This window comes from Furipterus horrens, unplaced genomic scaffold (genome assembly GCF_987537825.1).
Source record: "Furipterus horrens unplaced genomic scaffold, mFurHor1.1.pri manual_scaffold_8, whole genome shotgun sequence".
In the NCBI taxonomy this organism is placed as follows: domain Eukaryota; kingdom Metazoa; phylum Chordata; class Mammalia; order Chiroptera; family Furipteridae; genus Furipterus; species Furipterus horrens.
In genome coordinates, this window is record NW_028327178.1 from 102,977,645 (window position 1) to 103,004,077 (window position 26,433).

General features: G+C 44.7%; 1 protein-coding gene and 1 long non-coding RNA gene across 3 annotated transcripts in view; one reads left to right on the top strand and one right to left on the bottom strand.

The window, feature by feature from the left end:
* Window positions 1-2,378: 2,378 nt before the first annotated feature.
* On the bottom strand, window positions 2,379-4,961 carry LOC150003690 (uncharacterized). Its single transcript, XR_016512793.1, has 2 exons — window positions 4,835-4,961; window positions 2,379-3,941 (listed from the first exon to the last, which is right to left on the bottom strand). It is a non-coding gene; the product is annotated as an uncharacterized LOC150003690 (long non-coding RNA).
* An 840-nt stretch (window positions 4,962-5,801) lies between these two features.
* Window positions 5,802-26,433, top strand: part of SLC9A8 (solute carrier family 9 member A8) — a 54,050-nt gene continuing 33,418 nt past the window's right edge. The window contains exons 1-4 of one of the 2 annotated variants that reach the window (XM_090286551.1): window positions 5,802-5,919; window positions 7,933-8,111; window positions 11,777-11,857; window positions 22,441-22,499. In XM_090286551.1, the coding sequence (XP_090142677.1) occupies window positions 5,894-5,919; window positions 7,933-8,111; window positions 11,777-11,857; window positions 22,441-22,499 (345 nt within the window). In that variant the 5' untranslated portion in view covers window positions 5,802-5,893. The remainder of the gene's footprint in view (window positions 5,920-7,932; window positions 8,112-11,776; window positions 11,858-22,440; window positions 22,500-26,433) is intronic. The other variant, XM_090286552.1, reaches the window with a different exon arrangement.

The window sequence follows — 26,433 nt, forward strand, 5'->3', positions numbered from 1 at the left end:
GCACCTGCATTTGGGATGTTTGTAATTTCCCCCTATTTGGAAAGAGAGGGAAATTTCCAATTTTGGCCTTTAAATGAGCTAAGAAAACTGGTCAGAGACCACCACAACTAGTATTTCTAACCCAGGAGAATCAATAAAGGGGCTCAGCCAAAGTGACAATGCTGGTAACGGGTATGCCAAAGAGAAGCCATTGAAGTGCTTCCTTTAAATGAGAAGAACATCTAAAATGACATCTGTGGCTTACTTCATATTTTTACAGGCCAGCCCTGCTGGGGCCTCTCTAGGTATAAGTGTCTAGAAGAACTTATTTATGGAAAACAAAAGACACACCCCGACATTGAAGTCGGTGTGCTTAGTCTCTTCCTCATGCAGCCTGGTGCCTGGCGCCTCCCTGGATGCTTGACATGCAACGTGGCATCTATTTACTGTGCAAGGGACGTGCTGTTAAGCATTCACAGATCCACGTAAAGATTTGTTCAATGAAATTATTGACTAAAATGTGGGAAAAAAAAAATCCAAAGGTCCTGAGGTGGGGACAGGCTCAGCATGTTCAAGGAGCAGATAAGGGAGTGGGGCCTGGAGCCCAATGGGCTGGGTTGCGGTGGACAAGGTCCAAGAGAAGGTCAGAGACCCCTGCAGGGCAGACAGCAGCCCAGAGTGGGCCTGCGGAGCACTCAGAGGAGTTTGGGTTTTGTTCACAATAAGCTGGGGAGCCATGGGATGCTTTTGAGCAAGAGAATGACACGATGTGATGAGTGCTTAACAAGCAAGTAAGAGCGGAAGAAGCAGAAGACAGAAGTAACGCCCTTTGACATACTACCTGTCATCAGGAGGTAACTGCCAGTCATTGGTCATAAACGAGAAATATGCCAGCTTGTCATATTTAAAAACAGGAAGCCAAGGCCATGGTTATTGGATATTTTCATCTTTGACACTGCCTCACTGCCCTAACCCATGAGTCACCAAGCTCTGTCAGTTCTTCCTCCTTCGCCCCTTCACCTTTATATTTTTCCCACTGTCCCCATCTTGAGACCTGGTGACACACAGAAATGCTAGTTTCCAGGCTGCCCCTGGGCATACCTTTATTCTTCCTCCCTTTAAAAAATATCATCTTTTTCCTCATTTCTTGCTGTATATCATTTTCAAGAAAAGAAATAAAAATTCAATAACAAGAAAAAGAATACCCCTGCTCCACAATTGAGACAACCATTATCAAAGCAACGTTTTAATACATATTATTCCTGTCCTTTTTATTTATTTATTTTTTGGTTATAATTTTATTCGTATCAAGGTTATATATACACATAAGTTGAACAGTCAATTTTTCTAAAAACAGAAATCTCCATTTCATTCCCTCCATTTCCTCCTTCCCAAAGACAATCACTTCGACCTCTTTTAACTGGTTGTTTGATATTTAATTCCATGTCCCTGAATAACAGGTTTCTATTTCCATCTCTTAAGTTTTTCAGTTTTCAGTATGATCTTCTTTCCCACTATAGGATATCAGGATTCGGCTCTCTTTCCTTCCCTACACTTCACCCCAGCATATATACACGCTCTTCCCACCCACCCCTCCTCTCAAGATAGTTATAATTTTGGTGAGATGAATATTTACTATTTACATAATTATGACTATGTAAATGTCTTTCACAGCTGAGCTCCATGGTAAACTCTGATGTCCTTTGCTTTCCTGCACAGCTTTATAGTTTTCCCTGAGTTAATAATTGTCTTGTTCCCCTCCCCCACCCCTAGCAGACCTAATTTTCTCAGTATTTGTTTTCAGTTCATTGTCAGACATTTTGCCAATGGTCCAATGGGCCACGCAACACCTTCCAATGCATCGGAAATGGTATTTGTTTGCCTTTTTGAAGAGATTTCCCTGGGGCCTCCAGACCTGCTGGAATTTTGATGGGTTACCCCCTCCTGTACATGGGTGCCATCCTGGGACCTCCCTTCATGATCATCTGGGAATTCCATTTGCTTCTGTCTTGTGCTGGGTTTCTGTTTCCTATATGTAGTGTCAGGTGGGTCACCTTTGTGGGCAGCTGGAACTCTGGGAAACTGTTTAGAACATGCACCTCAGGGTTGTCCCATCCAAGGGGCAAGGGAGTGGGCGTAATTATCCTTCAACTCCTGTCACTTACTGATTGAGGCCTGCCCTGAGAGCATCAACACCCCAGCACTGCTGGCTTGTCCTGTGCTGAGAGGAAGCGCTTAGGCAGAAGTAGGACCTTCCGAGGGGTCATGAACAGTCACCAACAGCGTGTGCTATGGGAATGGAGAGCCCCAAAATTCTGATTCCCACGCCCCACGCTGGAGATCCAGTAAGTCTGTAAAGAACTGGAATCTGTTTTTTGTTTTGTTTTTTTTTTAAGATGCAGTTTTAAAAATATATATTTATTTATTTTTAGAAAGAGAGGAAGGGAAGGAGAAAGAGAGGGAGAGAAACTTCGACGTGAGAAACATCGATCGGTTGCCTCTCGTCTGTGCCCTACCCAGGGACTGAACCCACAACCCAGGCACAGCCATGTGCCCTGTCCGGGCATCAAATCCCCGACATCTCGCTTGGTGGGATGATATCCAACCCGCTGAGCTTCACCAGCCAGGGCTGGAATCTGTATTTTTTTTCACAAACTCTCTCAGATGTACCTTTCGCACCTGGCTCCGTTGAATTCTACAAGCCCAGGTTTTTTATTTCCGCCCAGTAATTTTAATGCCTGTTACCTGCTAAGTGGCCAGGCCCAGATTTAAACATTAAAGTCCACAAGTGTTTAAAAATTATGCCCAACTCTTCCCTATATATATGTCCATACGAAACAATACTAAATAGTGTAAGGGACAAAGAAACTGGTGACTCTCAAACCAGAGTAGGAAATAATTAGCGGCAAAGAACAAATGTAATTAAATCTTGAAGTAGGGGGTCTCTGAGTCAGTCAACAGTATTAAGCATGCCTACAAGTCAGGAAGCGATATTTCTGCACCTCAATACAAATGCCCCCAAGATTAAAGGAGAAAGATATTCAGCACTAAACACCGCAAAATGGTGTTTGACTGAGTGGTCAGGGAGGACCTCCCTGAGGAGGTGACATTCAAGCTGAGATCTAAATGGCAAGATTGGAGGTAAGAGTGCAGAGAAAACAAAGAACCAAGGTAGAGCTTTTTCTCTAATCCTGTAACAGCCTTCCAAAAGCTTTTGTCACAATGATGGGCCCTGAGGTTCTTCAGGTGCTGTGGGGTCCCAGGGTCATAGAGCCCACAGGTACTGAGTTGGGGGAGGGAACCAGGACTGTCTGGCACCAAAGCCTGACATGCCCTGTGCCAGCAGCCTACCAGGGTACATGAGCCCAGGAAGTGCATGTCTAATGGCTTTATTTGCCTTCGTGGGGTCAATGACCGGCGATTTTAGATTCATCCCCGGGAATAGGTGAGAAGGACCTGGGATTTGCTCATAAGCCTGAGAGCAGGTGTTCTTTGGCCTCCTTGTTGGCAGCAGGTCCATGGTCGCCACAAAGCCCGGATCTGGACCTGGTAACAGGATCTGTGGATGGCAGATAAAATGGGGCATCCGTCAGTGAATGAGGGCCCTGCCTTCATCCTACCTGGCCCACAGCCGGCAGTCTAATGCAAGGGGCCTAACCCCCAGCCCACAGGGGCTCAACTTTAGCCAGTTGGGATTTTCTGGGCCTGGAAGACAGGTGACAACAACCTCAAGCCCTCAGTCAGTAAGTGGCTCAGAGAGAACCCAGCTCTCAGTCCCTAAGGACAAGTTCATTTCGCCAGGCTCTGTTTGTGATAAGGGAGGAAAAGAGGCTGTTAGCCCCATTTCAGAGCCAGAGAAATTAAGGCAGCAGTGAGGGGTACCGGTGAAAGGCACAGACTTCGCCCGAATCACAGCCTCAGCATTTGCCAGCTGCGTGACTTCAGGCAGGTGGTTGACTTCTCTGGAATGAAGAAAACAATCGCTCAGCACCACACCCACAGGAAGGACTCAGTAAACCCTGGCTGATCCTAAGCGTATTCTTTCAGTTAGCTTTGCCAACAGTCCTAAGAGGTCTTGGAGTGGCAGTGGGCTCTGGGTTTGAGCCAGACAGATCTCTTTTCCACCCAGGATCGAAAGCTTGATGTCATCCTTGACTCATCTCTTTCTTTTACATGCCACATTCCATCAGCAAATCTTGCCTTAGTGTGCACCCAGAGTCCAACTGTTCCTGCCATCTCCAAGGTATCACCTTAATCCAAACTACAATCAGCTGTAACCCAGATTATTGGAAAGAGCTCCCAGCAGGTCCGAGGGCTTCCTTCCTTGTCCCCATGCAACCCCCACCCCACCCAACTTTCTATTGTCAAGAGGGTCCTAATAAAAGTCATGCTGTAGCGCTCCTCTTTTTGAAAACTTTGTTTCCTAATACATCTAGAGTTAACTAATGTCTTTATTTATTCAGTGATCATTTACTACTGAGTACCTACTATGTGTCAGGTACTGTTCTAGGCATTGGAGATAAGACAGACAACAGAACAAACGAAACCCTCTACATTCTAGAAGTTTACATGCTCCTGTAAGGTCAATAAACAAATGTGTAAGTAAAACACAGTATGTTTGGTGTTACGTAGAAAAGTAACTCAGGGAAGGGGAAGGGCCTTGGATTTTAAACAGGGTGGTCAGGGAAGGTAGAATGGACAAGTCAAGGATTAAATAAAAGGCCCAGAAGTGCAAAGAGTAAGAGCCAAAGGACAACGGAATATAGTCACGTGCCTCTTAACGATGGGGATACACTCTGAGAAATGCACCACTAGGTGACTGCATCTTTGTCCGAACACCAACGAGTGCACTTACACAAACCTGGACGGTGCAGCCTCCGCCGTTGACGGGAACGTCACGACGCAGTGCCTGGCTGTTTTCTAGACGGAAGGATCGGCCAATGCAGAGGTGGCCGTGTTCCCAGTGTGTTCCGGGCCCGCTGAGAGCCGTTGCGACCCCAGTGCAAAGCGGCCTGGAGGGAGAGAGGGGATCCAGCTCTGACGGGGAAGTGGGGCAGGGTTGAGTCCAAGTATTTTTTTCTCTGATCAAAATTGGAGGCCAGTGGAGGTTCTGATTAGAGGAGTGACAGGAGTTTTCAAAGATCACCGGGGCCACTGTGTGGAAGCCCTGGGAACAGTGGCAGGGTCAGAGAGAAGGTTGAGGCAGCTTTGCAGGTGTTATAAGACGACTTGGATGAGGAAGGAGGTAGCAGGAGAGGTGGCCTCAAATCCAAAAGCCTTATAATATGGTCTCTCCTGACGGGGTTCCTCTTACACCTCCGACCTCACCTTGCTCCGCGTGTATCCCCAGCCCCGCAGGCCACTGCTAGGTACATACCGGCTCGATGATCGTATTAACCAATGATCCATCCCTAGATAATCATCACCTATTTTAATGACAGGTATATAGCCAGAACTCATGAAATGTCTACAGAGCGAACACTGCACAGTCCTGCAAAGCGCAGATGGCTAGTCCTCTTTACAGCAGAGGAAACCTGAGGGTCAGGCTGGGGAAGTGAAAGCCTGGGGTCCCTCTGCCCAGCCGCGGCTAGAAGCTTCTTCCCAACATGCAGCGAGGGTGAATCACAGTGACCTCACAGGAGTTTCCCTCAAAAGGTCCCTTCCTTGTGGGGAAAAAGCCAAAACCCCATGGGGCCAGATGTCCCCAAGTCCCGTAAGTGCCCTGGGAAAGTCCTCCCACGGGCGTCCTCCCACCCCGGGCTACAGAGACAAAGAGACAGAAGGGCCGCCCTTGCGCGGCCGAGGCCCCGCCCCCCGCTCGCCGGTCGGCCCGCGCCCCAGCGGAAGCCGGAAGCAAAAGCGGGCCCTGCTAGCCCCGCGGATCCGAACTCGGTGGTCTTGGAGGATCCACAGGATGGGGGCGAAGATGGCGGAAGAGGAGTGAGTGGGTTTTCCCCGGGCGGCGGAGGCGGCGGGGCTGGGCCCCAGCGGGTGACAGCTAGCGCCTCAGGCCGCCCTCCGGCCCCCGGAAGGCGGAGCTCCTTGTGCTGGTTGGCCAGGACTGACCTTGCCGACCCCTGCGAGGAGGGCGGGAGGGACGGGCCTGGGCCCAGCCCGGCCTTGCAGCCTCCTTGAGATCGGACCCTCGGGCTGGGGATCGGCCGTCCAGTGCAGGCCTCGAAAGCTGTCCTGCAGCAACCGCAACCCCAATTTCCCTTCCTCAGTTTGTGGTCGTCTGATGATAACGGAACTCTCCACCTCCTCCTCCAGGAAGTCTCCCAACCCCATCCCCTCGTTAGCCAGTCGCCTTCTGCACTGTAACGATCATCTTTCACATCTGTGTCCCCTGAGTTTCATTCATTCATCAACTGTTGGCGGTCAGACCAGGAGCCGCTCTCTGGGAAATGCCTTTCTAGTAGGAAAAGACCACAAATAGGCAAGATCATGTCTGTGCTCTGAAGGAAACGGAGTAGTGTTCGGATGGGGGGGGTCTACGCGGGAAGGAGTGACAGTACCAGCTGCAACTTGAATGCACAGAAGTGGGGATAGGAGAGGGTACAGCAAGCGCACGGGGCCAGAAGCAAGAAAGGCGTCAGTGCCTTAGCGGGACAGAAAGGCAGGCAGGGTGGCTGGGGTGTAGAGAGCAAGGGGGCTGGCCATCCAAGAAGAGACGGGGGCGGCGGGGTGCTCGTCCTGCAGGTCCTTCGGGGGCGGGACCACTCTTAGTCCGTCCCCAGACCTGCTGGGCGCAGGCTCCTGCATGTTACAGGTGCCCTGCCTACGTTTGTGGAATGAAGACATAAAAATTCACAGGGAATCTTGTGGTTGAAATTTGGCTTCCTCAACCTGACAGCTTTTCAGATATGTGTCTTGGCTGGGGGGGGGGGTGTCATTTCATTTGGTCACCTTATTTATGAAGCATCTGCTCTGGCCCGGACTCTAAGCTGGGCCTCAGCAGCACAAAGCAAAGAGGTGATATATGGACCAGTGATTTCAGGTTTGGTTTCACAGCTCAGTCCTGCCACTAACTGAGACATGGGCCGAGTTAACGCAGCCTCTCCGGGCCTCTGTTGTTCTCGGGTATAAAAGGGAAGGGGAAGGTATCCGCCTCGGGCATGCTATGCCTATTAAATGAAAGGTTGTATGTTACCCTGGAATGAAGCGGCTCTCAGTAAACATTAGCTGTTAAACAGCACAGTGACCGTGACTGTTACATCAGAATTGCTCTAGTGTACCATCCCGAGAGCTGTGAGGGACTAAGTGGTGGGCTGGGGTGGGCTATTGCGGAGGAGGTTACGGCAGATTCCCCCAAATTGGGTGGGGTAGGGCACTCCAACCTGATCCACGACTGCGCAAATTCAGGCGGCTCCTTCCGCTGTGGATACGATCCAAGGCAAGGAGTGTCAGCCGGAGAAATAGAGGTGCCAAGTAAATAAAGTTGGACCTTGGAAGTGAGGAGACTCCAGTTAGCCTCTGTTTATTGTTTGTTTACTTTTTAACTTTTAAAAAAGTTTTATTGTATTTGTTTTCATTACCATTTAGTCCCCTTAGACTCCCTACCCCCAGCAATCCCCACACCGTTGTCCGTGTCCATGAGTCCTTTCTCCTTTTTGCTCAATGCCTCCTCCCCTCACTCCCACCCCAGTCTCCCCCATTACAGCCAAGGAGCGGGCAGCACGTGGTTTCTCAGCCAGGCCTGATCCCCCCTTGTTCCTGTCCCCTTCAGTGGCTGCTGCCATGCTGAAACACCTGATGGCACCAGGGACGTCCTGCCGCAGCAGGCAGGCGTTCTCTTCACTAGTTTCCCCAAGGCCTGCCTGTTAGCTGTGAGGTGTGGGACTCCTGTAAAGCTCTGGGCCAAGTTCTCTTTCTGGCTTTGTGTGTTGATGCTTTGGGGCCCTTCTTCCTTTATCTAATTCTGCTTTTTTTTTTTTTTTTTTGGTCTTTCAACAGGTTCCCCAACACGACTCATGAAGGTTTCAATGTCACCCTCCACACGACCTTGGTTGTCACTACGAAACTGGTGCTCCCGACCCCTGCCAAGCCGATCCTACCTGTGCAGACGGGGGAGCAGGCCCAGCAGGAGGAGCAGTCGAGCGGCATGACGATTTTCTTCAGCCTCCTCGTCCTAGGTGAAGGCAGAGGCGCTGTCGCCGGCCACCTTGAGTGTCCGTGTGCGCCGCCTGTGTTCAGCCGGTCTGAACTGCTGTTGACTTGGTCAGGCCCTCCTTTTGGTTTTCGTTTCAGGCGCTGAGGGACAGTGATCAGTCCATAACGTTATGGCAGGGTACTCCTTTTTCTTTGTAAAATCAGAGCTTAGCAATTTGGAAAGCGCCCTTGAGGCGATATCTTAGATGTTTGTTGGAAGAGAGAATTGAAGAATTTTTGACCTAGAAAGAAACTTGAACATGTTCTCATTTAATGGATTTCACACTCTGTTCGTGAGAGTCCGTGTGTGTGTGTGGTGGTGGCGGCAGCAGGAGGCAGGGAGAGTCAGACAGATTCAGTCTCTCAAAACTTTTAAAGTCTCATTTTGTTCAGCCTCTTCCTTTAACAGGTGAGCAAATGTAGGCCCAGAGCAGTTAAGCAACTGACATACCTGGGATTTGGGAGACTAGAGGCTAATATCCAGGTTACTAGGTATCAGTCTAGAAGTTTAGATAAAAGGCAATACCTTCAGTGCCTCCCAAAGACTGTAAACAGTAAATAATTATGTTAAGCAAACACAAAAAGTCCCTTTGTAACTGCACAGCCTCTTGGGATTAGCTGACTACAGAAGAAATAGCTTAGAATTTGACCTAAGTCCAAACTCTGGTTTAAAAAGTGAAGTTGGCATGTTTACGTTTTCCACAACCCTTTAATGACAGGTAGTCATATTTCCAATTCGATCTTTTCGGAAAAGTGAAAGGTGCAACTGGATTTAAAGGTGCCGTGTATTTCTTAAGACGTTTTTTTTTTTCCGAGGGAAAGTCATTTCTTTCACAATTATATTCAGACTCTTTTAAAGTCAAGTTTAATAATACCATAATTTTATTTAAAGTCCTAGGGCTCATCCTTGTCTCTCATAGATTTAAACAAAACAAAAATCCTGTTACGTCTGGCTTTTTTCACTTAGCATTGTTCCTTTAAGGTTCACCATGTCGTAGCATGCATTAGAATTGTATTCCTTTGCTGGGCTGAATACTATTCCCCTGTAAGGATATACCACATTGTGTTTATCCATTCATCAGCTGATGGACGGTTGTGTTGTTTCCACCTTTTGACTATTATAAATTGTTCTACAGTGAACATTTGTGTACACATTTTTCTGAGGGCAAACCTTTTAATTTCTCTTGGATATACAGTATGTACCTAGAGCGGGATTGCTGGGTTAAGTGGTTACTCTCTATAACTTTCTCACAAACTGCCAGACTTCTCCGCAGAGGCTGCGCCATTTTACATGCCCACCAGCGAATGCCCAAGTGTGCAGTGTCCCTTGTAGATTTACTATGCCCAGGTCATTTTTTACCCTATGAATACGGTTAAATTCTACTTCTAGGGGATTACTTCAGCAATCAAGGACTCTTATTATAGTAGCTGAATACAAAGAAGAAAAACAGTTCTTTCCTTGATCAATAAATTTTTAGTTCTTGAAATCCTGGAGTAGTCATCTATTTACCTTGTTGTCATCTTGATAAGTTAGAGAATATAAAAGGCTGGCCTGGAAAAAAACTTCTGTTTTGTGTTTTTTCACAAGAGGGTGAAAAGCATTAGTCTTTCAAAGTAATTTTCAGGGTGTGTAGCACTTAAGATTATTTTGTGCCAAAGACCACAAAACAGGTTTTTATAATGTACTTTTTCATCCAGGCAAAGTCCTGCCCAGTGGTGATGCATGTTTGGGGCCAGAAAGGACTGAACTGTATTTAATAGTGCTGTATATTTTTCTTGGACTGTCTTCTCTTCAAACATATCATAAACCCAGACTATGGGGTCCCACCAATGTCATGTGGGCCCCATTTTCACATAATCAGATTCTTGGCAGTTTATAAATTGGTATCTCGACTTACGCTTTAACAGAATAGAATTCTTTTTAAGTAAATTTGAAGACATTTTTCCTCTTGTATGTTATCAAGACAATGTTTCTTATATATTCCTGATTATATGTAAATCTGATAAAGTAAAAAAAAAAAAAAACTATTGTTAATAGGTAACTTGCTGACTCACTAAAGGCATGAACTCTGGTGAACTGCGGGAAATTATTAGTCCATAGTTCATTGTAGACTTCAGGAACTAACCCTAGGACACGTTTGCCACCTTTGTTTTCCCCTTTTCTCTGAAAGGTGCAAATAGCTGTTTGATTTATGAGAATAAAATTTCTAAATTAATTTTTTCATCCGGTGTGGTGCAAAGAAACAGCACTCAGGTGTGCGAGTGCCTGCCTTTTTAGGCTGTCAGTATGCTCTTTGGGCCCGTGTTGCGATTGTGCATTGGAACTTTTTTCTTGCTCTTAGTATTTCATGTAGGATTCTTCTAACTAGGTGAAATATTTATAATAAAATGGCACCACAGACCGATAGTTTAGAGCACAGAATGAAAGGAAGACAAAATTTCTGTATTTACAACTGTTTCCTTTCTCTGGGCACCTGGTGCTTTTTGGTGGAACTAAAGATAATCTAATTTGTCCACGTGGCTCTGAGGGTGGCTGGTTAACAGCCGTGCAGATTGTTTAAACATTTCTCTTTACAAAAGAATTATTATAAGTATTACTAAAATAATGCTGTGATTGATGAAATGGAATACCACCTAGGTGCCTAATAAAAGGAGACACGCACAGTAACATCTGGTCCATGAAATTACAGGTAGGAATTATTTATGTAAAAGTATGCTTTTGGGAAAGGGTCCAGAAACACTTCTTCCTTTGAAATAGTTTCCTGTTCTTTTCTTTCCTTTTCTTTCATGACAACGCCCCTGAGAGGAAAGTCAGACGTTATTCTTATTTTGGTGACTGGTGAGTGAAGGCAGCCAGGAGGGAGGAGGTGGGTGCCCAAGGTTAAGGGCACAGGATTGGAATCTGGCTCCACCCTGTGGCACCTACCAGTGAAGTGACCTCTAAGGCTCAGTTTTCCCGTCTCGAATCAAAGGAGATAATGGTAATAATAGCGAGTTAAGAGGGGTGTTGGGGGTCAAATGAGACAGCATTTGGAAGTGCTCAGTGCAGTGCCTGGTGCACAGGGAGCCCTCAACCAGTGGGGGCCCCAGTACCCAGCTGGAGAGCAGGTGCCCCATCTTTAGTTCTCTGACGTGTTCTTATCACCGAACCAAAGTATTTACTTTGTGGTGTTTGTAAAACACCCTCGCTTTCTTCTGTGTTGAGAGAGAACCAATCACCTGCTGGCAAAATACTTCATTTCAGCATATTGTGTTGTAGGTACACGTACATAAAAGTGATTGATTTCATTGACTTCCTCCTGACTGTTTAGAGTTTGCCTGCTGATGACTACTTCAAAAAAGTTGAGGACCATTTCTCAGAATCAGGGAAAATTGAACAATTTTAAATGGTTGTATAAGGCTTAACAGCTTAGAAAAAAAAATTAGATGTCTGATGCTCTTAGACGTATGGAATATGAAGAAAATATTATGAACACCATGAGTGTACGTCCAGTTTAAGGAATAAGAGATTGAAAATACCACTGTAGTTTATGGTGTCTTTGACAGTTGCCCATTTCCCTGGCAGCCCTCCAGAAGTACTATTGGCCATGAACTTGGTGTTTAAGATTTTAAAATGTGCCATTTTAACAGTGTCTTATTTTCCCCACAGCTATCTGCATCATATTGGTGCATTTACTGATTCGATACAGATTACATTTCTTGCCAGAGAGCGTTGCTGTTGTTTCTTTAGGTAAGTGCTTATTGGTGATTCTAGAATAAAGCAGTTAGCAATAACCCTCGTTTTTTTAGTGACTCCTACTGCTAGGAACCGCAAGAGATGTGGTACATCCCTAATCTCATTTAATCCTCACTGCGACCTGCCGTGAGGGTGTTATGATCCCATTTTACCCGTGACGACAGTGTGGCTCAGAGACGGGGCATGACCTCCTAAAGGTCCCATAGAAGCCCCTCTGTGCAGCCCAAAGGCCTTTTCTACTTCTAGAACATATTGGGGCACATTGACCTCTGCTGCTAGGCTATGCTGATGCTCAGCTGAACTAAGACAAGTAACTGACACTTTACTTCCTAGTGTCCCTGAATTTTATAACCAGGAGGGGCTCTCACTTTCCAGTTTAGGGAAGAGCAATGGCTCACTTTAATGTCAGAGCCAGATCTGGTCTTCAGAGAGCATTTCATGCTACCTCACTTTTCTCCTTTGTTTCTTGTGGCAATTAACTTTTCAGATAATTAGCCTCTATTTAGAGTGAATGGGTCGGTGTAATAACAGGTGTGGGCTCACAGGCACGTTCATTGAAGTGGTTAGGGGAGGAAGAAGCAGAGACCTTATTTTCAGTAAGTGTTAAGATCAAGATGAAAATGTGGGTGGGGATGCTTACGGCATAGAAAATAAGGTCTCGCTAAGTTCAGCTAAAGCTCTCATTACGTTATTATATTGTAGTTCCTTTTACTAGTTTCCACTTGCCTACTGGTGACATGTAATTTTTTTTTTAATCACTACTGATGCTTTAAGTTAATTTTATTTACCTTGTTGATCTTGTTTAGTGTATTTAGTAATTCTTTCACAGTATAGCTATTGTTTAGATTAGCTTTGGAAATGACGCTCAGACTGTTCATTCTCCTTCCGCCATCACCTCCTGGGCTCCTACTGCTCTGGTTCAGCTCCTCCTATATTTTTTCCGGACTTCACAGCACTGCTCAGTGCCAGGTTCTGGCCTGTGAGCTTTTGCAATGTCATCCCATGGAAGCCTCACGGCCCCCAGTGAAGCCTTAGTTTAAGGAAGAGGCACTACTGTACAGTATTAATCTTCAGTAAGGAGTTGGAAACCAGTTTTACTCAAAAGAGTTCTGTCTTCTCTTTCTTAGGCTCTCCAGCTGCACATCCTGGCAGATGCTAACAAATAGCCTTAGAGCCCCGAGAATGGGCTGCTCATTCATTAACATTCCTTTCCCAATATTGGGCATATCGAAGAGAACCTACATAGCTAATACTTATTATTCTGGGGCATTCAGCAAAGCCTTCAAAAAACCATTCCAAGGAATTTATAGTTTTGCAGTCAGTTTTCATAGCTTCTCATAAATAATAAATATAGTTGGTGTGTATTTAGGTGTTGTGTACATGGAAATGAAAATGATGGTTCTTATTATTTGGGTTGGAACGTCAAGTTCTTCACTGTCTCTTGAATGCTGGGATCCTGCAGGTCAGTGACTCTGTGCTTGTGTTCGGACTTACAGCGTACATTGTTGGTTGCCTACCCAAGAGCCATATTCTCCCTTCTCTCTTGAAAATAGAACGCTTAATTTTGATCAGGTGTCTTGCCTCCAAGTTAAGATTGGCCTTCGCCATCATAATAATTTCATTCTCCTTTGCCCGAGAAGGGTGGAGGCAGCAAGGCAGTGTGAAATCCAGACCTGGCAGTGAGACCAAGGGGAAGGCTGCTCAGTGGTGGGTTTGGGGAAAATCTTTTCCTCTCTGATAAAAAGAGTGATTTTCCCTTTCTCTGATGCTGTTATATGAGGGTGTGATGCCCAGAGCACTGGTAGCCATCCTGCTGTTCACTGTGGCCCGAAGACAAAAGCCAGGATGCCAAGGATCAGCAGGGGGACCTATGGGAAGCCTAGGTTCTCCGCTGCATTTCTGTTTTGTTGCGTTGATAGCTACGTCTCTCAGAGCTGCCTGTTAGATAAGATGATGGGCCATTTTTAGTCAAGTGTTCTTCTACTTGAAGCCAAAAACATCTCAACTGATACGGGATCGCACTCTTCTTTCCATTCAAGGGACAGAATCCATTCAAATTGACTCAAAGAAAATAAATTGGTGGGGGTGGAGTTGCTCACCCATTGGCTCATAGAACCAAACCAAACCAAAACAAACCAAAAAAAAACCACAGGGAGTGCTAGCTCCAAACTTAGCTGGGTCAAGACTCCTGGACTCAGTTTTTCTCCATTTTTCAAGTTTCCCTTTGTTTTGGCTTCAGCTTTGAGCAGGCTCTCTCCAGGTGGTAAACCTTCATAGCTTCAGGCTTCTGTCTTTACAGGAGCAAGTACAGTGGGAGAGGTGGTCTCCCCTTCTCCCTGGTTCCACCAGGAGTTGTAGATGAACTCTGACCACATGGCCACCCGGAACTGGGCCTGGGGCGCAGGAATGTTGTTGGGAGTCAGCCAAGGCTCTCCATCCACTAGATTCATTTATCCACTGATGTTGCAGAAATAACTGCAGCCTGTACAGCCAGGTCTTGGGAGGGATGCTGGAAAGTAAGTCTTTCGATAATTATTTGCTAACTGAGGTGATTAGAACACTAAGCACATCCAGGAAGAGTACTGGGGTCAGAAAGGAGTTTTTATTATGTTCGAGGACATTTGGTTGGAATTTAGAAAAGCTGACAAAGCTGTCAAAACAGTTCTGCTTTTCATAAAGCTATGTATTAATAAACTGAAGGAGAACTTTTGTACTACTAGAGCAAAGTGTAACAAAATATTGGTATATTCACCATTTCAAGAATTTCCAACTTTTGTGCCAGAAAAAGAATCTAGATGAAGCTGCCAGGGAAAATGGGATTTTCACTCTTTCAGGGATAAATTTTCCCAGCCTACCTCTTCTAGCCAGAAGTTACAGAAGTCCATAGTCATTTACAGACATTAATGGCCTTTTGTGTGATAGTCAAGCATTCAGCATTCCTAATAAATTGGTGGTATAGAAGAGGATTTATCTGCACTGTAAAAACAGATTTTCTCTTTTATATTTTATTGTATTTTTCAAATGAATCTCAAGACTTGTAAAAACAGTATCAACATAAAGTTCTAAAGATACTTTCTTGGCCCTTATTCAAAGCTTTAAGATACTTTCTATACTTCATGAAATTCTGTAGTTTGGGCCTCTTTTAAAAAAGTAACTTTTTTTGTACAGTTAAACAGCTATACACAAAAAGAAAAATCCTTTTTATTGACAATTTCAACTATTTTTATCATGCTTCGTTCTCTTCCAAACCATTTGTAGACATACACATGTTGATTAAAGGACTTTACTTGGTTTGAGTTCAGACCATTTTTTGGTGTTCTTTTTACTGTTCTTTCCACATTTTACCTCAGTTCACATATTTATTTTCCCTGGCCATTTAGTGCTGATTCACTATTGACATATTTGGGGCTAAAATGTAAGAAAATGAAATAATTGTATTGCCTGCTATCCTCTGCTGTATATAGCAAAAACAGGAGCAGATTTTTTTTCACAATCACGCTTTATTTTAGAGCAAGGAAAGTGCAGTGAGGGCTGGAAATCTGACTTTCTAATGCCAGGGTTTAGCCTGAAGACTGCTAATAGTTAGAAAACCGGCGTTTTACCTTAGAACAAGATTCGATTGGATCATTAAATGAATAGGATACACAAGAGTGCTCCTGTCATAACTTTCTTAACTATGTTTGTGCTTTTAGTTATCGTAATTCCTTCTTGTTTTGACTAAAGGATTTTATTTATTTATTTTTTTAAGAGTAGTGCTCTTTTTGTCATTTGGGATTTTGAGTGGAAGATGATGAAAAATCGCTTGGTTCCGGAGTTAGTGACTAAAGGTAATTCTGGGAAAAAGCAAATACAGTAATTATATCCTAATTATACTTAAGTTATAAAAAAATATTTTTGAAGGAAACTTAAAGGGCGACTCTTAACTGTACCAGCTTTCATTGCGTGTCAGACTCCTAGAGCCTAACGCTGATGCAGCTTAAAATGTCCATGGGTCACTCTCCCTGAACCTCGGGTGCTCTGATTTGTTAGAGAGGAAACAGACATGCGTATGTCGGTATTAGCCTCGCTGCCTTAGAGGTCGGGGCCAAAACTGGTTGTCAGATTGCCAAGATGATTGCATTAGACAGGATTTTCCAGGCTGTCGCATTCTGAGGAGGAGGGTTAGCACAGACTTCTAGCCTCCGTGTTTCTGGAAACAGGGATCAGAGGTGATAATTTATTCTTGGAACGTGGTGTTGCTGTTTTGCTGCCATTAGCTCGGCGTGTGTAATGACTTCCTGCCCTTGTCTGCAGTCTTGCTTTGCCTTGCCCAGTTTTATGGTCATCTCTCGTCTCAGCATTTTATCATCTGTAAGCGGTATTTTATGGTTAAATCTTCCAGATATGCCAAAACAGGGAGGCCATCTAAATTTTAAAAGAAAAAAAAGGCTGTTAAAGAATTGCATTCTGAAACTTGGTGTATTGGGGCTGATTTCTATAAATTTCCTCTTTCACCAACTAAATGTTCCCTGTGGATTATAAGGAATACCGTTCCTTTGAAGAAGTAATCCATTTTAAAAACAAAATATTTAAACAGCCTTTCCCCAGAAAGCAGACAGACGGACTACCCTGAGGTACTGATTCCCATCCTCCTGACAGGTCTTCTGTCTTTTTGAGCATCTTCGGATTAGTATCTACTTTAATATAAGTAGCACAATCAAGGACTGGACTTTCCAAATTACCTTATTGTAGTACAACTTGATTCTGTTAACTACAGCCAACAAAACACACTCACAATACTTCAGAGTATTTTCAATAAATCATTTGTGGTTGAGAAGTATTACAGAAGTAATTATATTTCATTTTTCCCCATTACGTAGTAGGAGAACTATGGCCTCATGATGGTCAGGGTCAATCATTGCTGCCAGCATGGCGCCTCTTTCTAGGCCTACTGGCCTATTGGCACAAAGAGCCCGAAGTGACTGGGCAGCAGCCATTGTAACTCTTACTATATGAACCCTGGTGGAAATGTCCTTTCAACCCCCTGAGCCTAAAGTTTCAGGCGAAGGAAGCAGAAATTCCCAAAGCAGAAATCCCCACCTCCATGTAAGTTCCTGAGAGTGATGCTGAGGGGGGGCCACTCCTGCGTGCTTACCTGTTGGGGATGTCCCACCTTCTAATGGCCACATGTTTAAGGAGCATGCTGCATCCTGGAGGAGAGCACCATTCCTCAGGATGTCATCTCCAAGCTGGTGCCTCTGCTCCACCTTACCACCCTCGCTGGCTGGCAGCTTCTGGATGGCATGGTATATGGTATACGACCATGTGGAGTCCACGGTCACATGCCTGGTGCTACACCTCCTTTGCCGTAAAGCGAGTCTCTTGGTCTGATGCATCATTACGCGCTATCCCACTTTGGTGGGTCTGGCCCTCATGGGCCCATGGACAGCGGTGCTCGCCAAAAGACAGGCAGTGTGTGTGCCAGTCTCGGGCAGAATGACTTGCTGCCCTTTCCAGGATGGGAGGATCTGATGTAACCAAGATGCCAGCACGTAGCTGGCTGGTCTTCTCAAGGGACGGTACCACACCAGGTGATGAGCGTTGGTCTCTGTTGGCCGTCTAGTAGACACTCACAGTGGCAGGGACTAGAACAGCCTTGGTGAGAGGGAGGTCAGGCTTGCTGGGCCCTGCATGGCTTCCAACTGCCATCATGGCTACTGTGTTCATGAGCTCATTGCACAAACATTGGAGTGGCCAAGGTCAGAGCCTGGGTGAATAATCCATGCACCAAGCTCGGGTATTTTCTCCTCTGCCAGCTGGTCATCAAAAACTCCCAGTGAGCCATGTGTCCGAGCTGAGGGAGGGATGTTGCTGTAATAGCTGTAGATGGCATGGAGGTCTGGGTCACCTGTTCATGCATGTACTTGTGCCCTCCAGACGCGCACAAGCCTAATGTCTAGTGTCACACTTTCATATAAAACAGCACGCTCCTGGGCCCTCCTGGCCTTGTAACTGGGTCGCTGTGGCAACCCAGCTGATGAAGGACAATCCTGGCCACTTGGGCACTTGACGTCCCATGCGCAGATGCTCTGTCTTTTCAAGAGCCCAGCAGCGTGCCAGGAGCTGTTTGGTTTTCCCTCAGGAGTATTTGAATGGTGTACAGTTCTCTGCTGCAAACGGCACGACCTTGCTCCAGAACCCCAAGCTTCCTTAAGGGAGCTAGGATCACGTTGTGCGCACTGTTTTGCAACCTCATTATTATACTTAATGCGTTTTAAGCATTTTTCCTGTAAGGTTAATGCATTATCAGGAACGCTGATACTTTACAGTGCTCGTGGCAGACCAGCATCATCAGGTGGCAGACTGCACGTGGGAGCCGTCGTCCGTGCGGTGCCACCCGCAGGCCCTGGGCCGTCCCACAGGCTTCTTAAACTCGGAGCCCTCCTACTTGCAGCCTTCTCTTGAGGACGAGAAATAAGTGAAAGTGACAAATCCAGGAGAAGAGGCTCAACAAATAATTACCACTTGCTCCCGACGTTCTGATGTAACCCAGTGGTGTCCACAGTGAGGTGTGTGCACAAAGATCCAGTGGGGGGCAAAGGGAAATAGTAGAATTTATGTTTCTATGAAATTTTAATCTCTTGTTACGATTTCTGTTTTGGGGATTATTTTAAAATATATTAATATAGTAGCACTGTTTCATAATAATAACCGTTTGTAACTTAAAGGTGCATACTCAAATTGTTTTTACTCCTAGGAATGTGCAACATTGCATCTAGGGCATTATTTCCATCCTGTGGCCAGTTGTGTGGTGTAAATTAATTTCTCCTAATGTTGAAGTTCAGTCTCAAAAGGTAAAAGAACAGTTTGCAATTTAATGCAGTGCTGTAGTTTAGTCCTAGGATTTCTCAAAAGGATTACTCAAGCAATAATAGTAATAATAGTAGTAATAATAATATTTTACAGCCCAGGCTGGTGTGGCTCAGTGGATTGAGTGCCAGCCTGTGAACCAAGAGGTGGCTGGTTTGATTCCCAATCAGGGCACATGCCTGGCTTGCACGTCAGTGTTTCTCTCCCTCCCTTCCCCTCCCTCCAAAAGTAAATAAATAAAAATATTTTTTTTAAAAAATAGCATTTTATAAAGCTTTCTAGCGCCTCCTAAATAATAATGTAAAAATAAGCTTAGGCAGCAGAAGAACTACTGATTTTCAAATGTTACTGCTTCATAGGTAACTACAAGTGTTAATCATGGCATTAAGGTTTGGTGTACGTGGACGAGGGAAAAAGAAAGTTGAGGTTTTAGTCGAGCAAAAAAACACTAGTTTTGAAGTGAAATCTGAAGCCACGAAAAGAGGTTCAACCTCCCTAGTATTCAGGAACGAGTACTGAAGGCAGATCGACTGCAAACGTAAACTGAAACCTTCAAGTGCAGTCTCTTGCCCGCCATGCTGGCAGAAGCGCCCAGGCCCGACGGTTACCCAGGGCTGCTGAGGCCGCGGGGATGGCTCTGCTGGGAAGCGGCACGGCCGCTCTGGAGGGCAGTCCGGCAGCCGTTCCAGAGAGAGGGACACTCACGCCATTCACGGTGTCCGGGCCCGCCTCCGGGCAGCACGGTCACACAGGAGGCGTGCACACGCGTGCTCCCCGCACCGCCGCTGTTCGCAGCGAACAGGTGGAGACAGCCATTATGGGGGGAATAGGTTTCTTTTTTAATGTGACTTTTAAAAAATTAAAATGTAATTCGCAAACCGTAAACTTCACCATTTCCAAGTGTACAATTCAGTACTTTTTTGTATAGTCACAGGGTTGTGCCACCGCCACCCTCTAGTTCCAGAACATTTTCATGACCCCAAAAGAAACCCTCCACCCGTGAGCAGACACTTCCCGTTTCCCCTTTCCCCTAACTCTGGCACCTGTTAACCTGCTTCCTGTCTCTGGAGATTTGCCTGTTCTGGACATTTCATGTAAATGGAATCATACAATCTGTGGCCCTTTTTTATAACAGTTTTAAATGTACAATTCTGTGGTTTTTAGAATAGTCACAGAATTGTGCAGCCATCCCAATCATCGGCTTTAGAACATTTTCGTCACCCCAAAAAGAAAGCTGTCACCCCCAAAGCCCTACTCCTCAATCCTAGGCAAACATTTCTGTCTCTATAGATTTGCCTATTCCGGGTATTTAATATAAATGCATCATAAAATAGGTCTTTGGTGTCTGGCTTCTTTCACTTAACACGTTTTCAAGATTCATCCACAGTGCAGCATGAATCAGTGCTTTATTCCTTTCTATTGCTGGATAATATTCCATCGTGTGGATATACCACGTTTTTTAATCCACTGATCAGTTGATGGACGTGTGGGTTGTATCCACCTTTGGGCTACTGGGAATAATGCTGGCAATGAACACCCACATACAAGTTTGTGTAGGAAGGTATGGTATCAGTTGTCTTGGTGTGACTCCAGAGTCTTACGGTAACTCAGTTTAACTTTCTGAGGGGCTGCCAAACTTTTTCCACAGCAATCGCACCATTTTACATTCCCGCCAGCAATGTATGGTGGTTCCAATTTCTCCTCTATAGCCTTGCCAACACTTGTTTTCGGCATTTTTTTTTTTAATTATAACCATCCTAGTGAGTATGAGGAGGTATCTCATTGTGGTTTTGAATTGCATTTCCCTGATGACTCATGTTGTTAAGCATCTTTGCATGAGCTTTTTGGCCACGTCTCTGTCTTCTTTGGAGGAATATCTATTCAATCGGTGGTGTTTTTATGCTCTGCTATAGAGCTGTTAAAGGGAATGAGTCAGAACTGCATGTGATAATCTCTGATGTATTATTACACATATATCAAGACTTAACCCTCAGCAAAATAGCAAGTAGTACAAGGATACATTACAGCACCATAAACTTTATATAAATACACACAGGTGTGCCTTGCGTGTACACACCCACACACACATGACTGTATGGTTAAATATAAATACGTAAAGGAATAGAGAAGGGTCTGGTAGAATACTCCTCAAACACATCAAGGTGGTTGGTTACCTTGGGGCAGGAAGAGAGAGAACTCAGATGAGAGTGGGGAGTGGGGTCTCATCAAAAGGGACTTGTCCTTTTTTGTAACATTTTACAAAGTTTTCATGAACTATTTGCTTAATGAAATTTGTATAAAACTCCTTAAAATGTATACCCAATTTGGAAAGATCGGGAAAAAGAGGCACTTGGGGAACTAGCTGGAGAGGGGTCAGAATCGGTGCTTTTCTGCCATCTGGCAAGTGGATGTACAACTCCTGTTCTGCAAATGTGGTCATAGAGTCCCTTTATAGTTCAGTTCTCTTTGTCTTGGTCTCTTTAAAGTAATTTTATTATGGTTTTAATAATATATAACAATTCAGATAGTATAGAGGTTAAAATTGCTCATCGCCTCTTCCCCTCAAGGCCCTTCTTTCCCATGGCAGTTAGTGTTGGTGCGGCTCCTTTTCCTAGTAAATGTCATGTTTAGTTTTGTCACCTCGCCCCTTCCGATAAGGTGTATGTCTTCAGCTTTCTGTTGTTGGCTGAGGAAAGCTCCTTCCTCTTGTCTGTAAGTGTCTCTGACAGCGGTTTTCTGGCTTGCTTTGTCCCTACCGAGGTTGTAATTCAGTGGGTCTGGAGTTCTGCTCTGATGTCTTTATTTTATCAAAAGTTCCCATGGTGCCCTGGCTGGTGTGGTGCAGTGGATTGAGCGCTGGCCTGAGAACCAAAGGGTTTCTGGTTCAATTCCCAATCAGGGCACATGCCTGGGTTGCAGGCCAAGTTCCCGGCTGGGGGCGCATGAGAAGTAACCACACATTGATGTTTCTCTCTCTTTCTCCCTCCCTTCCCCTCTCTCTAAGAATAAATAAATAAAGTCTTTAAAGAAAAGCTCCCACAGTGATTCTGAAGAGCCAGCAGGGTTAAGAATCATCTGTCTAATGAGTAACACAGTAATCCTAAATTGTGCCCATGGTGCTTCTTTGAGAATTATCTTTGATAGGTTCTTTATGAGAGAGTAATGAGTGTATCAGCTTTATGGAAACATGCCTGAACTTAGGTGGTCTGTTTTGTTCCAGGAATTTCACCGAATTTTTACTTGAGGTTATTTTCAGCACTGGGGCTTTATCTCTTAACTAAATACCGTACATTAAGCTGCCATCTGAGTCTGAAAAAGTGACCTTGGATTCATTTTGTAAAATGGTAGGAATGAGGGGCAAACTTAGCTTGTCAGACTTCTCCCATTTCCCATTAAAATAAGTGGATGTAGAAAAAATGAAAGGTGTTGAATTTTCAACGTCAGGTGGATGGTCCTTGGGTCCTATTTCGGAAAGCCTTTTCTCCCCTCTCCCTCCGTCCCCCGATTTCTGTAGACTTCATTATGGTATGTTTGCCTGCGATGCAAGTGAGAAGCTCATAGAACTCATACAGCTTCACATTAATTTCCACTCGTGTGTTTTCAGACATAAAACTTCCTGAAACCCGTAAAAGCCATTTAGAGACATACTCAGCTTCTCTAGAATAATAAACCTGAGTAATCTTTCTCGTACCTTAAATTTATGTTAAACTTACATTTTTTTCTTCTAGGTATTCTCATGGGAGCAGTTATAAAAATTATAGAGTTTAAAAAACTGGCAAATTGGAAGGTAGGTTTGCTCAACTGTTCATTTTTTAACATAATTACAATTTCTATTGGTTCTTAATTTTAGTAACACTGGTGGTTATGGTGGCTTTCTTATTAGTGAAGTTTACTTTATTCCATTAATTTATTTAACATTCTATTAGATGAGGGTTGATACCTTTAGATCTGAGGGGTTTTTTTAAGCATAAATCTCACACTGTTTCAAGTTCACATGGGAGCACTCAACATTACATTTTGTTACTTATGCACATTTTTATAATCTTAGGGAAAGGCTCTAATTAGCATTAAATATTAAACAATATTTACTGCGCCAATTCCATTCTCACAGCTGAGACTAATAAAACATATTTGTCCAGCCCTGTAGGGCTTACAGACTGTAGCTCACGTTGTTGTCATGATATCCACGGTAGGTAGATAAGAGTATTATCCTCACTCCATTTTTATAGATGAGGACAGTAATGCTCAGACCTGTCCAACATCCCAGAACCAGAACGTGGCTGAGTTGAGTCATGTGTTCAGATCCTCTGGTCCTGCGTATTCTACATCCTGTCCACCGGGCCACGCTGTCCTCAGCCTGTGCGTGTCCACGCCCCTGTGTCCACCCAACGGTCATCAGAGCATGAGCATCATCTTGTGCTATGAGAACTAATCGAAACTTGAATTTCAACTTAAATTTGAACATCCATGTTGAGTAGAGAGATTAACACGTGTGTTATAAAATTGAATTTGTGAATGGAAATAAGGTTCATTTCAAAATATTAAAGAATTGGTTGGTTAAATTGATCACATTTGAGCTCCCCCCGGCCCCCAGGTTAATGTGACTGCAGAGTGTAAAATTTATAAAATAAGCCATATAATCTGACCTAAAACACAATCTGAAACTGTCATAAATAATATTCAGGAAATATTGTATATATTAAATGAATTCTCAAGTGTATGTTCAGCTCCTAATGTTGCAGAACTCCCCTCAGCTGGGGCTGAAACTGGGCAGGCGCCACTGGAGCACGTTGTGGATGGTGTATCTGCTTTCCTGCGACTTGTTGAATTCAACCATCCTCGCTGTGGCTCGTCCTCAGCCGTGGGGTACAGGCTGGAGCCCCTTCTCTTCACCCAGGGCTGTTATAACCTGACATGCAGAGATTCGCACCTAACGCATTCTGTTTCATTTGATTTAAAATGAGTTGATCAAAACTGGAATTGACTTTAAAACAATTAAAAATTATTTGTTTGATTTTAAAATATTATTAATATATAGTAACTTCTGGAACTTTCACTTAAAAACCTGAACTTCTAGCTTCTCTTGAAAAAGCAGCTCTCTTAACATCAGCCACATTCTGCCCAGCAGAGATCCAAGGCGCAGAGGGGAAATGGCTCCCCTGGTAACGCTGTGGGGCCCCCCCGGAAGCCTTTGACCCCTGCTCTGAGTAGTGGGAGGAGGGGGGAAAAGGTTACCTTTCACTTTTAGTTTTATAGGCTTCAGTGTTATTGAATTTATTATTTGAGATGTTTCTTTTCAAGTTAAGATAATAGTAATAGACTTAATAGCACAGACAAGCGAACCAGAGCTGGTTGATGAGTACGTATAATTAAGTGCCTGAAGAGCCGTCTGGGTGACCAGTGCTTGATCTCAGAAAAGGGCAAGGTTTCTGTCAGGGCAGTTGGGGCAGGCTTCCTGGAAGAACAGGTGTTTGTGGAAAAGCCGAAGCGGGAAGCAGGACGCCTGTTTGGGACCTGGGTGCTGCGGGGAGCAGTTGGAGATGAGAAAAACAAGGAGCTTGGTGTCTTTTTCTCCAGGAATTTCTATTTTCAGACTCTCTCATTGGGCCTGCCTTCTACCTATATTGTCATGTACTTAATATATTTCTTTAAATCAACTTGCTTTTTTACTTACATACATGTTTGTAGCAGTTTTGTTGAAGCTTTATTGTGGTAAGATATGCAAAACATAACATTTATCCTTTTAGCCATTTTTAAGTGTACAGTTCAGTCGCATTAAATATACCCACAGTGTTATATAATCATCACCACTATCTTTTCCCAGAACTTGCCCATCACCCCAAGTAGAAACGCTACCCATTCAGCCACTCCCCATTCTTCCCTCCCTACTTGTCATTCTACTTTCCATGTTTAATGTTTTCTTTTTCTTTTTATAGTAGCCCTAGTCTACTTTCTGTCTTTAGGAATTTATGTACTCTAAGTACCTCACATAAGTGAAATCATACAGTATTTGGCCTTTTGTGTCTGCTCATTTTACTCAGCGTGTTGTTTTTAAGGTTCATCCGCGTCGTGGCAGGTATCAGAATCGCCTTTCTTTTTATGGCTGAATAATATTCCACGTAGGTTTGCACCACACGTTGTTTAGCTGTGCATCCTTGGCGGACCCTTGGGTTGTTTCCACCTTTAGGCTGTAAATAATACTGCAATGAACATTTATTTGAAAGGAAGCACCGCAATACTGTTTTAAGTGGAAAACCAGTACCGTTTTTATAAACAAACACAATGAAAGCAAAGGAGTACGAGTGCCTGCCGTAGCCTCTGAGGCAAGCCTGTTCTCTCTGTCAAAAAGAGAGGTCAGCACATGGGAGCGAGGCGTTCCACACCGCCGCACTGTGTAGGCGTCTGTGACTTCACTGGAGTTGGAAAAGAACCTGAAGGGGCTGACTTTCTCAGTCTGCGGGGTTAGCGGTACGTGACACGCACTTCTCAAGTGCCACCGAAAATCATCTCAGGCCCTGGCTGGTGCGGCTTAGTGGGTTGAGCACCATCCTGGGAACCGAAAGGTCGCACGCAGGTTAGATTCCCGGTCGAGGCACCTGGGTTGCGGGCCACGTCCCCAGTTGGGGGCGTGTGAGAGGCAACCAATTGATGTATCTTGATGTATCTCTCACACACTGATGTTCCTCTCCCTCTCTTTCTCCCTCCCTTCCACTCTCTCTAGAAAAATAAATAAAAATAACAATAAAATCTTTTTAAAATACATTGAAAAGAAGAAAAGAAAATCACCTCAGACTATTTTGGGGGAGATGTTGCCAAAAGGAACCGGAGATCTTTCTGCACCACTCTTCATCCTAAGGTGGTGGGTGCATTTCCTGTGGCTGCTGTAGCAAGTTGCCACAAATGGGGTGACTTAAAAGAACAGAGATTTGCTCTGGCTGGTGTGGCTCAGTGGATAGAGTACCAGCATGGGAACCAAAGGGTCGCCAGTTCGATTCCCAGTCAGGGCACATGCCTGGGTTGCGGGCCAGGTCCCCAGTTGGGGCCCATGAGAGGCAACCACACCATGATGTTTCTTTCCCTCTCTCCCTTTAAAAATAAATAAATAAAATCTTTTTTAAAAAAAGGACAGAGATTTATTCTGTCATAGTTCTGGAGGGTAGAATCCAAAATCAAAATGTTGGCAGGGCCGCACTTCCCCTAGGGAGTGGATCCAGGCTCTCAGGGAGAATCCTTTATTGCCTTTCCTAGCTTCTGGTGGTCTGGCGTCCCTGGCTGTGTCCTGCCTCAGTTTGCCTTCACAAGGCCTTCTGTGTGTGTGTCCTTCTCTACCCCTAATGAGGACCCTCTTACTGGGTTTGAGTAGGGTGGACCCCCATCCAGCATGACCTCATCTGGATTCTTCCCTTAGTTACACTGGCAGAGACCCGATTTCCAAATGAGGTCACATTCTGAGATTCCAGGTGGACAGGAATTGAGGCTGGAGGATACCACGCAATCCATTGTGGCTGGGTTCTCCTTTTTCCCAGGGGAGGTTTAGTTTCTGAAACTCCAAAAAGATTAATACAGTGGCCGCACTGCGCAGACGCTGAGAATTGGTTGCCCCACGAAGCACAGAGGTCAGTCCATTTCTTTTCACATGGCCCCAGTCTGAGTCATGAGCTTGTTGTATGGGCAGTTATTTTAAGACTTAATCAGAAGCCATCATTTACTTCTATTTTGAG